The sequence below is a fragment of the Aquarana catesbeiana genome, linkage group LG10, assembly GCF_042186555.1.
Source record: "Aquarana catesbeiana isolate 2022-GZ linkage group LG10, ASM4218655v1, whole genome shotgun sequence".
NCBI lineage: Eukaryota > Metazoa > Chordata > Amphibia > Anura > Ranidae > Aquarana > Aquarana catesbeiana.
In genome coordinates, this window is record NC_133333.1 from 109,015,149 (window position 1) to 109,031,254 (window position 16,106).

Below are 16,106 nucleotides of genomic sequence, written 5' to 3' on the forward strand. Positions count from 1 at the left end.
GATGTGAAGGGGCAGAGGTCACTGCATTGGAGGGGGGGCTACAGAACACTACTGTGGGGGGGGGCAGAGGACACTACAATGTGGGGGGTGATATGAAGGGGCAGAGGACACTGCATTGGGAATGCTACTGTGGGGAGGGGGGGGCAGAGGACACTACAGTGTGAGGGGTGATATGAAGGGGGTAGAGGACACTGCGTTTGGGGGGTACAAAACACTACTGTGGGAGGAGGGGACATAGGACACTACAGTGGGGAGGGGTGATGTGAAGGGGGCAGAGGACACAGCATTTGGGGGTACAGGACACTACTGTGAAGGGCAGAGGACACTACGGAGGAGTGATGTGAAGGGGCAGAGGACACTGCATTGGAGGGGGGGTTACAGAACACTACTGTGAGGGCGGGGGGGAAGAGGACACTACAATGTGGGGGGTGATATGAAGGGGCAGAGGACACTGCATTGGGAATGCTCCTGTGGGGGGGCAGAGGACACTACAGTGTGAGAGGTAATATGAAGGGGGTAGAGGACACTGCATTTGGGGGGTACAAAACACTACTGTGGGAGGAGGGGACATAAGACACTACAGTGGGGAGGGGTGATGTGAAGGGGGCAGAGGACACTACGTTGGGGGGGTACATAATGCTACTGTGGGAGGAGGGGGGCAAAGGACACTACAGTGGGGGGGGTGATGTTAAGTGGCAGAGGACACTGGTGGGGGTACAGAACACTACTGTGGGGGGAGGGGGGGGGCAGAGGACACTACAGTGATGCTGTCTTTTTATTGGGATCTTGATAGTTTTTGATTTAAACCCACGTCACGCAGTTTTTGTGTCTTAATTTAGAAAGGTTAACAGACCAAGGTTGACAAATCTTTTAGTCAAGGAATTTCTAGGAGATCCGATGACCATATTTCCTGTTTTAGCATGGTTATTAATAAACTCAAAAGTCTGCCTAGGGTAGACAAACCACAAAGACATATTTAGCAGAGCAGTTTTTAGCAGAACTTGTAATGTTTATTTTCCCCTGCAGGAATTGGTATGTGGATGAGCCATCATGTGGGAGTGAGGTGTGTGTTGTCATGTACTATCAGCCATTGGCTTCTCCTGGTGTTGGTGGGCCTTATATGTTTCAATGGAATGATGACCGATGTAACATGAAGAATAACTTCATATGTAAATATTCAGAAGGTAAGTGCTTTCTGTCTTAAAATACTCCAGGATTTTAAACTTGGGAGATAGTCAAAATTTCTAGGACACATCCCCCCTTCCCCAGGAGCAGCTCCCCCTGCTGCTATTACTGGCAATTACTGGCTTCCAAATTATTACATAGCAGGAGTGGCAGTCAATATAGCATATCAATGTATTATTTATTTATTACAGGTACTTATATAGTGCAGTCAATTTTCATATATATATAGTACATTTACAATAGCCCCTGCCTTCAAGGAGCTTACAATCCAAGGTCCCCTAACTCACACATGAACATATTAGGGCCAATTTACTATTTTTTTTAAGATATTTTTTATTGCATTTTTAGAACATACATACATAAACAAACAAAAAAAACACAAAATAGAGTACAGAATGCTCCTATTGCAGTGCATAATGGAAAGGGAACTGTGCATTGTACAGACAGTATACTAAGCAACGCAGCATCCTGATAGGGCTATCCAGGAAGCCAAACTGTACACATAAAGCATGTCTAAGCTGGTAATAATAAATAAGTAGGTAGATGGTAAGTCAAAGTCTAGACACAGTTAATAATAGGATTTGAAATAATAAAATAATACAAAATAATAAAATAAGTAGGTAGATGGTAAGTCAAAGTCTAGACACAGTTAATAAAAGGATTTGAAACCCTGAGGGGTATATATGTGGCATAGGTACTTAACTCCACTGGACGTCCATCTCATGGGGTCAGGTAGGGAGTATAACTCCTTAAGGGTAGGATTAAACCACAAGGGACTTTTGGGAGAGGCCAGCAAGGAGTCTGTTGAAAGCTTTGCTACCACAGTTTGGAATAGGGAAAGGGAGGTGCGTATAATTGACATGCTCGGTCTAGGTGGTGTGCATCCTCTATAGATAATGTTGTGGAGTGTTTCGAATGAGGAAACTATGGCTCCCTCAGTAGTGGTACAGGAATTATTAGAATTGGGATGAAGTCAGTCGTGAATATTAACCAGCTGAGATGCCAGATAGTAAAGGTAGAGGTTGGGGAAGGCCAGTCCCACCATGTGTGATGGGAGGCACAGTATTTCTAGTGTTACTCTAGGGGGTTGCCCCTTCCAAAGGAATGCACTGCAGATAGAGTCAATACTGTAATGGATTTGGAAATTTTGCAGGGGGAATTGGTGATGACATATAGTAGTTTAGGTAGGTAAATCATCCTAAGGACATTGGCTCTTCCCATGAGATCCTGGGGCAGATGTTTCCACTGTTTGGTCTATGTTTGTAATTGGAGCAGTAAGGGGCATAAATTATTGATTCTATATGAAGATAGTGGTAGTTGAATTGTGACACCTAAGTATCTGAAGGAAGTGGCGACTTGCAGTCTAGAGTCTGATTGGATCACCAGTATAGCAGTTTGGTCTAGGTGAAAAAGGTTGGATTTATCCCAGTTCACCCGGAATCTAGAGTAGTCACCAAATGTGCTAATTTCAGATAGGAGGTTGGTAAGGGAGTTGTGGGGATCTGCTAGGTAGACTAGGGTGTCTGCATATAGGGAGATTTGCTCCTCTATATTGTTTATAGGAAGGCCTTTAATTAATAGAGAGCTACGAATCCGTACAGCAAGGAGTTCCATAGCTAAAGCAAATGGGAGGGGTGATAAAGGACATCCCTGTCTGGTGCCCCTGGTGATCGGGAAGGTCTCAGTAACATGGGAATTAATCTGTATTCGGGCCAGCGGTGAAGTATAGAGAAAACGTATCCATGCTATGAGTGGCCAAACCCATATAGCTGCAATACGCGAAATAGATAAGGTCATTCTACACTGTCGAAGGCAAGTGTCTAGGGACACAATACTCGAGTAGATGGATAGTCATGGGGGTATTTCAGGTTGTGGTATAATCTGCGGATATTCATTCTGTTTGAGTGGCCTGTTATAAAGCCCCTCTGGTCACTCTCAACCAATTTCGCAACTACCTTATTCAGAGGATTGGCTAGAACTTTGGCTAAGACTTTAACATCCACATTGATAAGGGATATTGGCTGATAAGAGTCGCATTTAAGAGGATCTGTCCGAGGTTTTAGTATCAAAATAATTAATGCCTCTCTCTTAGAGGGAGGGGTACCCTGTCTATCAGGGCCTCATTATACGTGTTGAGTAGAATAGGACCCAAAAGGTGTTGGAAGTGTGTGTACCATTCAGCTGAAAAGCCATCTAAGCCTGGCGTCTTATGAGTCGGTAGCTGCAAAATTGCAAGGGAGAGCTCTACAGAGAGAGGTTTGTCTGTTTCATCCTGGTCATGGTCGGACAGTTGGGGAAGCACTGTCTGAGTCAAGTATTTGTCAAGTTGGATATCAGAGTAGTGGGCCCTAGTAGTATAAAGGTTATGGTAGAAATATAGAAATATAGGAAGGCATCTGTTATATCCTGAGGGGCGTCACTGATCATATCTTGGGAGGTGAGCATCCTGGGAATAGAGATGGGAGTGTGGTCTGGTCTAGTTAGGTAGGCAAGTAGGTGACCCGCCTTATTGCCATGTTCAAACATCTTCTGGGTAACATAAAGCATATGTTTTTTAGTGAGGTCCAGCAGGCGGAGCTCATATTCTCTATGGATATGCAGCCATGAGGTTTGTGTAGCTGAATCAGGGTTCTTAGCATAAGCTGCCTCTGCAACTACCATCGTATTTTCAAGTTCTTCAGTGCACTGTTGGGAATTCTTGCGCAAAACGCAAGTGATGGACATAAAGGTGCCTCTTAGCACAGCCTCCCAGGCAGTAGAAGACCCAACAGTGCCCTGATTCGCATGCCAATAGTCAACAATACCTTTCTGGCATTCCTTCTACACTATCTCATCCTCCAGCCAATGGGAGTTAAAATACCAGATGTGAGGGCCTGAGTTTGGCAAGAGCAGGAGATCCACAGACAGAGGGGCATGATCAGATACACCCCTAGGTAGATAGGAGACTGCCTGAACAATAGGGAGTACTTCAGCAGTGGTAAATGCCATATCTATGCGAGACATGGTGTGGCAGGAATCAGAGAGGCAGGAAAAGTCTGGGTGCTTCCACCACCATATCTCGGTAAGGCCATACACTTGGGTCTAGCCAACAAATGAGGGATAGGTCCCCACACCCAAGCGGTCCATGGCAGGGTCAAGTACAGCATTAAAGTCTCCAATGTATAGTAGGGGACCAAGGGACCAAGATAGTAATAAAAGGGATAAGCAAGAGAGCAAGTCTGGGGAAAACGTAGGAGGGACATATACATTAACTAGTGTAACGTATATGTTACACTAAACAATAGGAGACATAATACGAATAGTAATTATAATGAATCTCCCATCTGGGTCAGTCTTGACCATCAGAATGTCGCTCAGGAGGGACTTCGCTAGCAGTATACAGATCCCGTGGGAGTAGTTAGTGTGTGTGGCGTGGTACTGTGTAGCCAGCCAGGGACGCTTAAGGGACCGCAGTTTTGCATTGGTGAGGTGGGTGTCTTTAAGACAGATAATATGGGATTTATATTTTTTAAGAAAGGAGAATACCATGGACTGCTTTTGAGGTGAGTTCAGACCTCTGACATTCCAAGAAATCAGTTTTAATGCTTTAGCCATAAAAAACTATACAAAGCATAACAACACAGGAAGGGTCATGAATAAATGCAATATGATATATATTACATTGCTCATAGTAGAAACTGGGATGAATGTGCAGTATCATCAGAGAAGGAGCACCAATAGGAACATAAAAAACAGTATAAAAAAACCTTAAAGTCCAGTCATTCTCAGCAACCAGAACGTGAGAAGGGCTTAAACAAAACAAAAAACCCTACCCCCCAACTCTGCTCAACCATCCCAAATATAATGAGCTTTGGTTCCCTGAACAGAAAACAAAACTCCAACAACAGTTATGAGAAGGAAGATAAAAACCTGTGGCTTCGCACCTGTAGGATGGTGTAGGCTTCCATCCTGTAGGATATGGGATTCACCTGTAATATAAGGTACAAGTAGCAACAGTCATATAAGGCAGAACAGGAGTGAACGTCAGGGAGAATAAGCAGTAGAACTGGCTAAGGCATCCACCAGTTCTGTAGTAGGAAAGGATAGGAAAAGTGCATTCCACAGGATATCCACAATAGCAGGGGATTAGGTGTTGATCAGAGGGATAAGATATCCCGTAAGTAAGCAGCAGGTAGAATGAGCATAAAGGCAGGGAGAGATAAGGGAACTTCAGAAAGCAGCATCAGTTGCGGCGTTGTCTGGGTTTCCAAAGCGAACATCCAACCAGGCCATGGATTCCTTTGGACAGGAGCAGAAGTGAGCTTTACCCTCATGGATGATCCTCAGCTTAGCAGGGAAGAGCATTGCATATGGTAGGCATTCAGTGCGGAAGCGGTCTTTCACCACTGCAAAGGATATGCGCTGATGTTGAACCTGAGCTGAGAAGTCAGGGTATATGGAGATATTGTTGCCATTAAACTTGAGCGGCCCCTTGTCTTGGAAACTGAGGATCTTTGCAATCAGGGATCTTGCAGGGGCCCCCCTAGGGAGGGGGACGTGGAGGGGTGCGATGTGCACATTCAATCACAAAGGCATGGGATAGCACCTCCATCCCAAAAACATCCTGCAGCCAGGAATGAAGGACGGGAACCCCTCAAAATGGAGGTTATTCCTGCGAGAATGATTCTCCAGGTCATCCAACTTGACTTTGAGGGTCACCAGCTCATCAGTAGCCATGCGGACAGTAGCAGCTAAGGGGTGCACTGTGTCCTCCAGGGAGCTGATATGTTCCTCTGCCCCCCCAGGCCTCTCTCGCAGGTTTTGCACGTCTTGCTTCAGTAGGGAGGAATCAATATGGATGCTTTCCATTTCAACTGTGAGGGAGACCTTACAGTCTTTTATAGCCAGCATGATTTCAGCCAGAGTGGGCTCATCTGAAGAGGGGCCTGGGGAATTGCATTTTCCAGAGCATTCAGGGGAGTCTAGAGGTGTTAGGTGGTCAGCCTGGGTGCAAAATGCGGTAGGCAGAGAGTCACTCACCTCTTGTGTAGAGAGCTGCCCTGAGGTAAGGGAAGGCTGCAGTGTGGCTGTGTGCATGGCCAGGGGATAGGCATGATCTTGCCTGCGGTACTTAGCTAGCTGTTCCGCCATGGACTGGGGCACGAGTGGCCCGTATTTGTTCACCATCATGCCTGTATCGGGTTCCAACCGTCCTTGGGAAGGATTTGGTGCCTTTTGAGAGAAGTTTGGACACAGGATGCCTGCAGGATCAGAGTATAGAGCCGGAGCTGCGGGTCTAAGCAGCTGCTTCCAAGGAGTGTCAGAGGAAACCAGAGTACCCGGAGAAAACCCACACAGGCACAGGGAGAACATACAAACTCCAGGCAGGTAGTGCCTTGGTTGTGATTCACACAGACAACCCTAGTACTGCTAGGGGGAAGTGCTAACCACTGTGCTAAGTTGTGATTACTATTTCATGTATATGCAGATATAAGGTTACAACATTTATGCAACAAAGAAACATTACACATAAAAAATAAAGCAATTTAAAAAAAATAAAATGTATTCCTATTTAACCGTTTATTAACCCTAGTTAACCCTAATCAGTGCTAGTTAGTGTTACTAAACTCAAAAAACATTTTTTTATTAAAATAACAAATGTTATACTTACCTGCTCTGTGCAGTGGTACTGCACAGAGTGGCCCTGATTCTCCTCTTCTGGGGTCCCCTGCAGCGATCTTGGCTCCTTCTCTTCTTTTGAGGGACTACCGTAGCCAGCCGCTGGCTATGGGGAGAGCGTAATCCTCGTGCTCCCGACCTGTGTGTCTATGGAGCCGCCCCCCCCCCCACTTCCTTCTCACTGCATTTGATTGTCAGCAGCAAGAGCCAATGGCTCCTGTTGCTGCTCGAATGCTGTGTAAGGAGGAAGTTAGGGGAGAAACAGCGCTGATCTCTTCTCCCCTCTCTTCCCCTTCACACAGGGATTGGGAGGCACAGAGAAACTAAACATTTTTTTTTACCTTAATGCAAACAATGCATTAAGGTATAAAAAATTTTAGGTTTAGTAACACTTTAAATCCATCTTCCAACTATCCCATTGTTTGTTATTTTTCAGCTGATTTTTTTTACCTTTATTTTTTTCACTATTAATATTTAATTTTTTTGTTGTTTAAATTAATTTTGTTTTTTTTTTATTTACATTTTTTTATTAACTACCCACATGTAAATACAGAAACACAGCATCAATACAGCTCTATAATCTCACATACAGACATGACACATGAGGTTAGAAAAACATTTAAAAAAGGGGGGCCCTATACGTCTAACATATCACACCATAAAAAAGTCAGCTCTCCATCTCCTCTCGATTACCCTCTTCCTTTTCTTTTCTATATTTCTCTTCTCCCTACATTCCTCTTCATTCCCCAGATACCAAATTATGAGCAGCACATTTTTTTTTAGATCTCTACCACTCCTTCACCCCACTCCAACTATGTCACCCCGACCACATCTTTTTATTCGTCTATAAATGTGTCACACCAAACTCTCCTAATTGTGTACATATATGTTTATTTATTGTAAAAAAAATAAATTAAAAAAAATATGGGGGGGACCTGAGGGAGGAGGGGAAGACGAATCTCCTATCACATGTTGGATTAGCAGCAAGGATGGGAAGTGTTATCATAATGGGGGATTTTAATTATCCAGACATAGACTGGGCAAAGGGAAACGCATTTGTCTAAGGCTCGCCAGTTCCTAAATGTCTTGCAGGACAATTTAATGGTTCAGTTAGTAGAAGCACCAACTAGAAATAAAGCGTTACTGGATCTACTGATTACCAATAATAGAGACCTGATCGCGGATGTGGAAATACGGGGCAATTTAGGAAACAGCGATCACGGGTCCATTGGCTTCAGTATAAATCGCACAAATAGGAAACATAAGGGGAATACAAAGACACTGAATTTCAAAAGAGCCAACTTCCCTAAACTACGAACCTTGTTAGAAGGGATGAATTGGGATAAAATCTTAGGAACAAAGAACACGGAGGAGAGATGGGTTTGCTTTAAGTGCATATTAAATAAGGGCATTAGCCAATGCATCCCATTGGGTAATAAATTTAAAAGAGCGAACAAAAGTCCTGGATGGCTTAACTCCAATGTAAAAATGCATATAAAAGCAAAGGAGAAGGCCCAGAAGATTGCTGGCAGGGAGGGGCCGCCTAGGGGTAGAGGAGGAGTCACCTAGGCGGCCAAGAGCAGGAAGAAGGTAGTAGGACAGGAAGTCTCACTCTAAACTAAGTACCCACTCCCCCCAAAAAAAATGACATGCCAAATGTAGCATGTCAGGGGGTGACTAGTGCTTAAAGCGAAAGTTCCACTTTTGGGTGGAACTCCGCTTTAAGTACGTAAACAGTAAAAAAGGAGGACAGACCATATTGGCCCTATAAAGAATGAGCAAGGACATCTGGTTACAAAGGATGAGGAGATGGTGAAGGTATTGAATTTATTCTTCTCCTCAGTCTTCACGAGGGAATCGGGGGGCTTCAGTAACCAAAACTGCAGTGTTTATCCTTATGATGTGTCATCCTTATGACACATCACAGAAAGCACCTCCATGGTTAACAGAGGACAGAATTAAAATTAGACTTGGGAAACTTAACATTAATAAATCACCGGGACCAGATGGCATGCATCTGAGGGTACTTAGGGAACTCAGTCAAGTAATTGCCAGACCATTGTTTCTAATTTTTACTGACAGTCTACTGACTGGAATGGTACCAGGTGATTGGAGAAAAGCCAATGTAGCACCAATATTTAAAAAGGGCCCAAAATACATCCATGGGAATTACAGACCAGTTAGCCTAACATCAATAGTATGCAGGCTCTTGGAGAGGATGATAAGGGACTATATACAAGATTTTAGTAATGAGAACGGTATCATTAGCAGTAATCAGCATGGATTCATGAAGAATCGTTCTTGCCAAACCAATCTATTAATCTTCTATGAGGAGGTAATTTGCCATCTAGATAAAGGAAGGCCCGTAGATGTGGTGTATCTGGATTTTGCAAAAGCATTTGACACAGTTCCTCATAAATGTTTACTGTACAAGGTCTGTTGGCATGGACCATAGGGTGAGTACATGGATTGAAAACTGGCTATAAGGGCGAGTTCAGAGGGTGGTGATAAATGGGGAGTACTCGGAATGGTCAGAGGTGGGTAGTGGGGTCCCTCAGGCTTCTGAGCTGGGACCAATCCTATTTATTTTGTTCATAAACAACCTGGAGGATGGGGTAAACAGTTCAATCTCTGTATTTGCAGGTGATGCTAAGCTAAGCAGGGAAATAACTTCTCCGCAAGATGTGGAAACCTTGCAAAAAGATCTGAAAAAATTAATGGGGTGGCCAACTACATGGCTAATGAGGTTTAATGAAAAAAAAAATGTAAAATAATGCATTTGGGTGGCAAAAATATGAATGCAATCTATACACTGGGGGGAGAACCTCTGCGGGAATCTAGGATGGAAAAGGACCTGGGAGTCCTAGTAGATGATATGCTCAGCAATGGCATGCAATGCCAAGCTTCTGCTAACAAGCAAACAGAATATTGGCATGCATTAAAAAAGGGATCAACTCCAGAGATAAAATGATAATTCTCCCGCTCTACAAGACTCTGGTCCGGCCGCACCTAGAGTATGCTGTCCAGTTCTGGGCACCAGTCCTCAGGAAGGATGTACTGGAAATGGAGCGAGTACAAAGAAGGGCAACTAAGCTAATAAAGGGTCTGGAGGATATTAGTTATGAGGAAAGGTTGCAAGCACTGAACTTTTTCTCTCTGGAGAAGAGACGCTTGAGAGGGGATATGATTTAAATTTATAAATACTGTACTGGTGACCTCACAATAGGGATAAAACGTTTTCGCAGAAGGGAGTTTAACAAGACACGTGGCCACTCGTTAAAATTAGAAGAAAAGAGGTTTAACCTTAAAGTACGTAGAGGGTTCTTTACTGAAAGAGCGGCAAGGATGTGGAATTCCCTTCCACAGGCGGTGGTTTCAGTGGGGAGCATCGATAGTTTCAAAAAACTATTAGATAATCACCTGAACGATCGCAACATACAGGGATATACAATGTAATACTGACATATAATCACACACATAGGTTGGACTTGTGTCTTTTTTCAACCTCACCTACTATGCAAAGACTATGTAACATTAAATTTAATTTATCAGAACTGAAAAAAATGCCTTTTTTAATTTGCAGATAATTTTGCTATGCTTTGTACCAAAAACATATTTTAGTATAATTTTAAAAATCACAAATGATAGAATAAAATATATACATTTTATTTACAGTAAAACCACTTAAAGAAACTAACAGATTGTTTTTTTTTTTCAATTTTTTAAAATGAAAATAAAATAATTGTTGCAGAACAAAAGTGTCAAAAGAAAGCACATTTTTCCCCAAAAACACAATGTAATTATTACTTTGTTTATAGTAATGACAAAGTTAGCAATGAATAGACAGAGCCATAGTGGAAATGTAAAAGTTTCTCTGTTCCATAAGGGCTATAAAGGTATACAGTATACACTGTACAGTATATTTCACCAGTGTCAATTTGTAATCCAGCAGAGTGCAATTACATTTGTTTAATTTTATTAATTCTACATTGTCTTTATTAATTATTTTATAGAAAAGACCGCTCGTCCCCCCACAAGAAACACGTCATCATCATATATTGGTGAGTCTTTTACTATACTTGTATATTGGAATAATTATATAAATAAAGGTATTCAAAAACAAAAAAATGACTAATGTTTTTCTATTTTGAAACTTTTTTTTTTTTAAACACATCCTCAATAACATTACCATCCCAGGACAGCAGGAATGCTGGCTGGTATACCCATGTAGAGGGGCAGTGACTATACCTCCCACTGCTGATACCAGTCAAACAGTTATACCACAGCCCCTGCTTTATGAAGATTTCAGTGGATGCTAGGGATGCCTGCTCAGAAAACTGGGATTGCCATTGATGGGCTGAAACATCAGTGATTAAGTTCCTTGAAAGCTATTTTTTACTTACACCAGAGAATGGCTTATAGTTTCTAAACATCAGATATTAGCTTCAGTGGCTGGAAAATGCAGTGCACTAAACATTGAGGGACATTTATTAAGAAAGTAAGCAACATAATTAGATCTACAGAAATAAAAAAAGATATATTTCTGCGCTGTGGTGTGGCAGTAGCTGACACAGATAAGTAATATACCAGACTTCTAAATAATCTTAAGAAAAAGTGTGTAGTAGGGATTTGCCGAACGGACCCCTGTTCGGTTCGCACCAGAACTTTCAAACACCGCGAATGTTCAGACCCGAATAACAAACCCCATTAAAGTCAAAGGGACCCGAACGTCAAAAATCAAAAGTGCCCATTTTAAAGGCTTATATGCAAGTAATTGGGCATACAATGGTTATAGGGGTCCGGGTCCTGCTCTGGGGGACATGTACTGTATCAATAAAAAAAAAGTTTGTAAAAAATGTCATTTTTAAATGAGCAGTATTTTTTTTTTCTTTAAAGTGGAAGCCTAAAAATGAAAAATTCCTTCCAATATAGTGCCTGGGGGGTCCACTTAGTCTATCTGTAAAGTGGCAGATCTGTACCATGTCTAGAATCTGCTGCAGCAATAATTGCATTTATGAAGCCAAAAAAAATGACATTGTCCCTGAAAGCTGCCTTTATTTTGCTCAGCAACAGCTGGGGAGCAAGTGTGTATGGATACAGTCAGGTGTCACTTTGACTTTAGATAGAAGTAACTGGTCACGGGTGTCGGTGGCACCTTCCCACTGTAACCCTATAGAGGTAATCTTGATGAAAGCAAGAATTGGTCTTGCTGTAAAAAATTGCAATGATATGCACATATCAAACAGGTGCAGAAAAATTGGTCTTTGGGTGTCGGTGGCGCCTTCCCGCCGTAAACCTATAGAGGTACTCTTGATGAAAGCAAGAATTGGCCTTGCTGTAAAAAATTGCAATGATATGCACCTGTCAAATAGGTGCAGAAAAATTGGTCTTTGGGTGTCGGTGGTGCCTTCCCACCGTAACCCTATAGAGGTGCTCTTGATGAAGGCAAAAAAAAAATTGCAATGATGTGCACCTGTTAAACAGGTGCTGAAAAATTGGTCTTTGGGTGTTAATTGTGCCCATGAAACCTATACCAAAAACATTCTTCTAGATGAAATGATTGAACACCCTCAAAGCTAGGCAGCCTCGAAGTCCTGCAGAGATTCCACATCCCAAAAAGACTTAATCAGTGACATTGGCATCAGGGGCTTCATAGCTGTTAATCCAGGACTGATTTATTTTTATAAAAGTCAAATGGTCCAGAGTCTGTGGACAGACACGTTCTATGATCAGTAACGAAACCTCCTGCAGCACTGAATGCCCGTTCTCAAAGCACGCTGGATGCAGGGCAGCCCAACAACTCAATAGCATACTGGGCAAGTTCTGGCCAGTGGTCTATTCTCATGACCCAATAAGTCAGTGGATCATCAGCTGGAAAGCTCTCCATCTCTGTTTTGGCCCCGAGGTAATCGTCCACCATGTGATGCAGACACTGCTGATGGGATGTGGAAGCTGACAGCCCTGGGCGGCGAGGACTACAAAAATTCCGAAATGCCTCAGTTAGGCAGATGCCTTCTCCAACACTCCTCTCTTGACCAACAGAAGACTCAAAACTACGTTTTCCATGACACTGTAACCTACTGGAGTCAGGAAAAACGTTCAATAAAATCCTCTTTAACGTGTCCTCAAGAGACTTTATCTTCTGCACTCTCTGTGAGGACGGGATGAGTTCTGACACCTTCCCCTTATAACTGTGGTCAAGGAGGGTTGCCAACCAGTAATCATTCTTCTCCTTTATGCCACATATTCTTGGCGAAAGGACGCAGGCTTTGAAGCATGAAGTTGCCCATGTGCCTCAAATTTGCCGAGGCTTGAGAAGCAGACTCCTCGGGGTCACTCAGGATGACAGCATCTGGAACTTCCTCCTCCCAGCCACCTGCTACTACCAAGGGTCCTGGGGTTGGAAAGCCATCGCTTACAGCTTGATCGCATGTCTTCTTCTTCTAAGCCTATGAAATTTCCAGAATCCTCCTTCTCATCCTCCTCCCCTCTCTCCTCCTGTGTGTTCTGTGACATAGGAATGATGGTGTCTGGATAAAGTGGGCCTTGAGAGGAAAGGAAGTCCTTCTCTTCACCCTGCTGCTCTGCCTCCAGTGCCCTGTCCATAATGCCACGCAGAGTCTGCTCCAGCAGGAACACAACAGGGATTGTGTCACTGATGCATGCACTGTCATGGCTCACCATCCTTGTGGCCTCCTCAAATGGTGACAATACAGTGCATGCATCCCTAATGGTCAGCCATTGGTGTGGGGAAAAAAGTAGAGACGGCCTGAGCCTGTTGTTGTGCTGTATTTGCACAGTTACTTATTGACGGCCCTCTGCTGCATGTTACAAATCTTGTTACTGGGCCTGTTACAAATCAGGCGGTTTACGGGTAGGTGGATTTGCCGCTGAATTTCAGCCAACCGAGCACTGGCTGTGTATGACCGCCTGAAATGGCTACAGACTCTTCTGGCCAGCTTTAGCACATCTTGCAACCCTGGGTACGTATTTAGGAAATGCTGCACCACCAAATTGAGGACATGTGCCAGGCATGGCAAATGTGTCAACTTTCCCTGTCTAAGGACGGACAGGAGGTTTGAGCCATTATCACACACCACCTTTCCTGGCTCCAGCTGGTGTGGTGTGAACCACCTCTGGGCCTGTCCCTGCAGAGCTGCAAGCATCTCTGCTCCAGTGTGGTTCCTGTTCCCTAACACACCATCTGAAGCACTGCATGGCACCTTTTAGCCTGACTCTGGGAATAGCCCTTTGAACGCTTAGGGGATACCTGATGTTCATAGGACAAGTCCGCAGAGGAGGGCATGGAGGTGGTGGAGGAGAAGGAGGAGGAGGGGGTAGAGCTCACAGGTCTGGCATCATCAACCCCAGTTGTATGGAGACATGGGGGCACAACAAGCTGCAGCACCGAGCCCTGTCCTGCATCCTTTCGAGTTGCAAGCATCGTTACCCAGTGTGCTATGAATTAAATATATCGTCCCTGTCCATGCTTGCTGGACCACGTGTCAGCAGTAAGCTGGATTTTACGGCTGACTGCCTTGACCAATGCCAGAACATTCCCTTCCACGTGATGGTAGAGAGATGGAACAGCCTTACGTGAAAAGTAGTAGCGACTGGGAACCTGCCATTGTGGTACAGTGCGAATTCACGGAAGAGGGCAGAATCCACCAGGCTGAAAGCCAGAAGTTAGAGAGCCAACAGCTTTGACAAGCTTGCATTTAGACGCTGGGCATGTGGGTGGCAGGGACTGTATTTTTTTCCCACTGCAGCAGATGGGGCACAGAAATTTGCCGGCTAGAGTCTACAACTGGTGGTGTGCTGCTGGCAGATGGCTGCTAGGACCTGGGACACCCTGTGCTATACAATCCCCCCTGGCAGTGGAGGCTGCTAAGAAGTAATGACTTGGTATAGCAGGGGCAGACTGAAGTGGGTAAGGAGAAGGAGGAGGAACAGATTTGTGCCCCTTTTGTGTGGCTTTTAGGTGCTTTTGCCAACGGGCTGAGTGGTTGGACATTAAATGCCTTGTTAAGCATGTGGTACCCAAATGGTTGGTGTTTTTGCCACATTTGATGTGCCTGAGACACAGTTTGCAGATAGCAACAGTGCAATCTGCTGCAGATGTGCTGAAAAAGGCCCAGACAGTTGAGCTTTGAGGAGTGGGCCGGGAGATAACAGCTGCAGAATGTGGTGGAATAGGATGGCTGCTCTCTACTCTTTCTTGATGTTGGCCTCCTTGGGGTTGTACCACCTCACGTTCAGTTTCCTCCTCTGCCCTATCTGGCACCCAAGTCGCATCAGTGACCTCATCACTATCATCATCATCTCCGTTTCCTCCATCTTCATCATTACCACTGGAGACAACTTGGCAATACGCTGTAGCTTGGGGAACATGAATGCCAGTTTGTCTACCAGTGTTCCTCCCTCTCTCTCGGATCATGTTCCTGTCATCCTTAACCTCAGAACCAACATCTGAATCCAGTAATGGCTGGGCATCATTAAGAAGCAAGTGGCTGATGCTGTGTTCAAATAACTCAGCTGACTCCTCCATGGCTGATGTTGGGGCTATGGCAGAAATAGATGTGGACAAGGAGGCAGGTTTATCCACTCTGGCAACTGCAGGGGACTGCACACTTGTCTCTGCTTGCATGACAGAGGATGAGGAGGATGAGGAATGTTCACCACCTCCTCTGCATGCCGTGGCTGGATAGCATGGGCAAACTCACTAAACAGAGGAAATGATGCCCTGCCTGAGGACTGACCACCACGTCCACCTTTGCCTGTGGCCACATTTGTTGATGGCCCCCTTACAGTGCCAAGGGAACGTCTGCCTCTCCTTGTTGTCCTCCCAGACATTACTGGGAGGGAGGGGATGGTGCTTATAAGCAAATGTAAAGAAGAAGTTGAAATCTGTACGTAGATGCACTTTAATCAACGTAAAGAGGTGTTTGGTGCACTTTAATTTAAGTACTCGCACTACACAGGCACGCTCCATGGATACAATATAATATACTGCAATATAATACGCCAAACGTACAGTGACGCACAAAACTATATGGCATTATACTGGCAGTAATGCACACAGAACTATATGGATTAAACTGGCAGTAATGCACACAGAAATATATGGCGTTAAACTGGCAGTAACGCACACAGAAGTAAATGGCGTTAAACTGACAGTAATGCACACAGAACTATATAGCGTTAAACTGGAAGTAACGCACACAAAACTGTATGGCGTTAAACTGGCAGTAATGCACACAGAA

At 44.2% G+C, this 16,106-nt stretch overlaps 1 protein-coding gene across 2 annotated transcripts in view; it reads left to right on the plus strand.

Moving 5' to 3' along the window:
* The window catches only part of LAYN (layilin), an 89,865-nt gene that overhangs the window by 53,677 nt on the left and 20,082 nt on the right, over positions 1-16,106 (plus strand). For both annotated transcript variants that reach the window (XM_073602419.1, XM_073602420.1), the window contains 2 exons: positions 1,027-1,184; positions 10,857-10,904. In XM_073602419.1, coding sequence (XP_073458520.1) covers positions 1,027-1,184; positions 10,857-10,904 — 206 coding nt within the window. The remainder of the gene's footprint in view (positions 1-1,026; positions 1,185-10,856; positions 10,905-16,106) is intronic.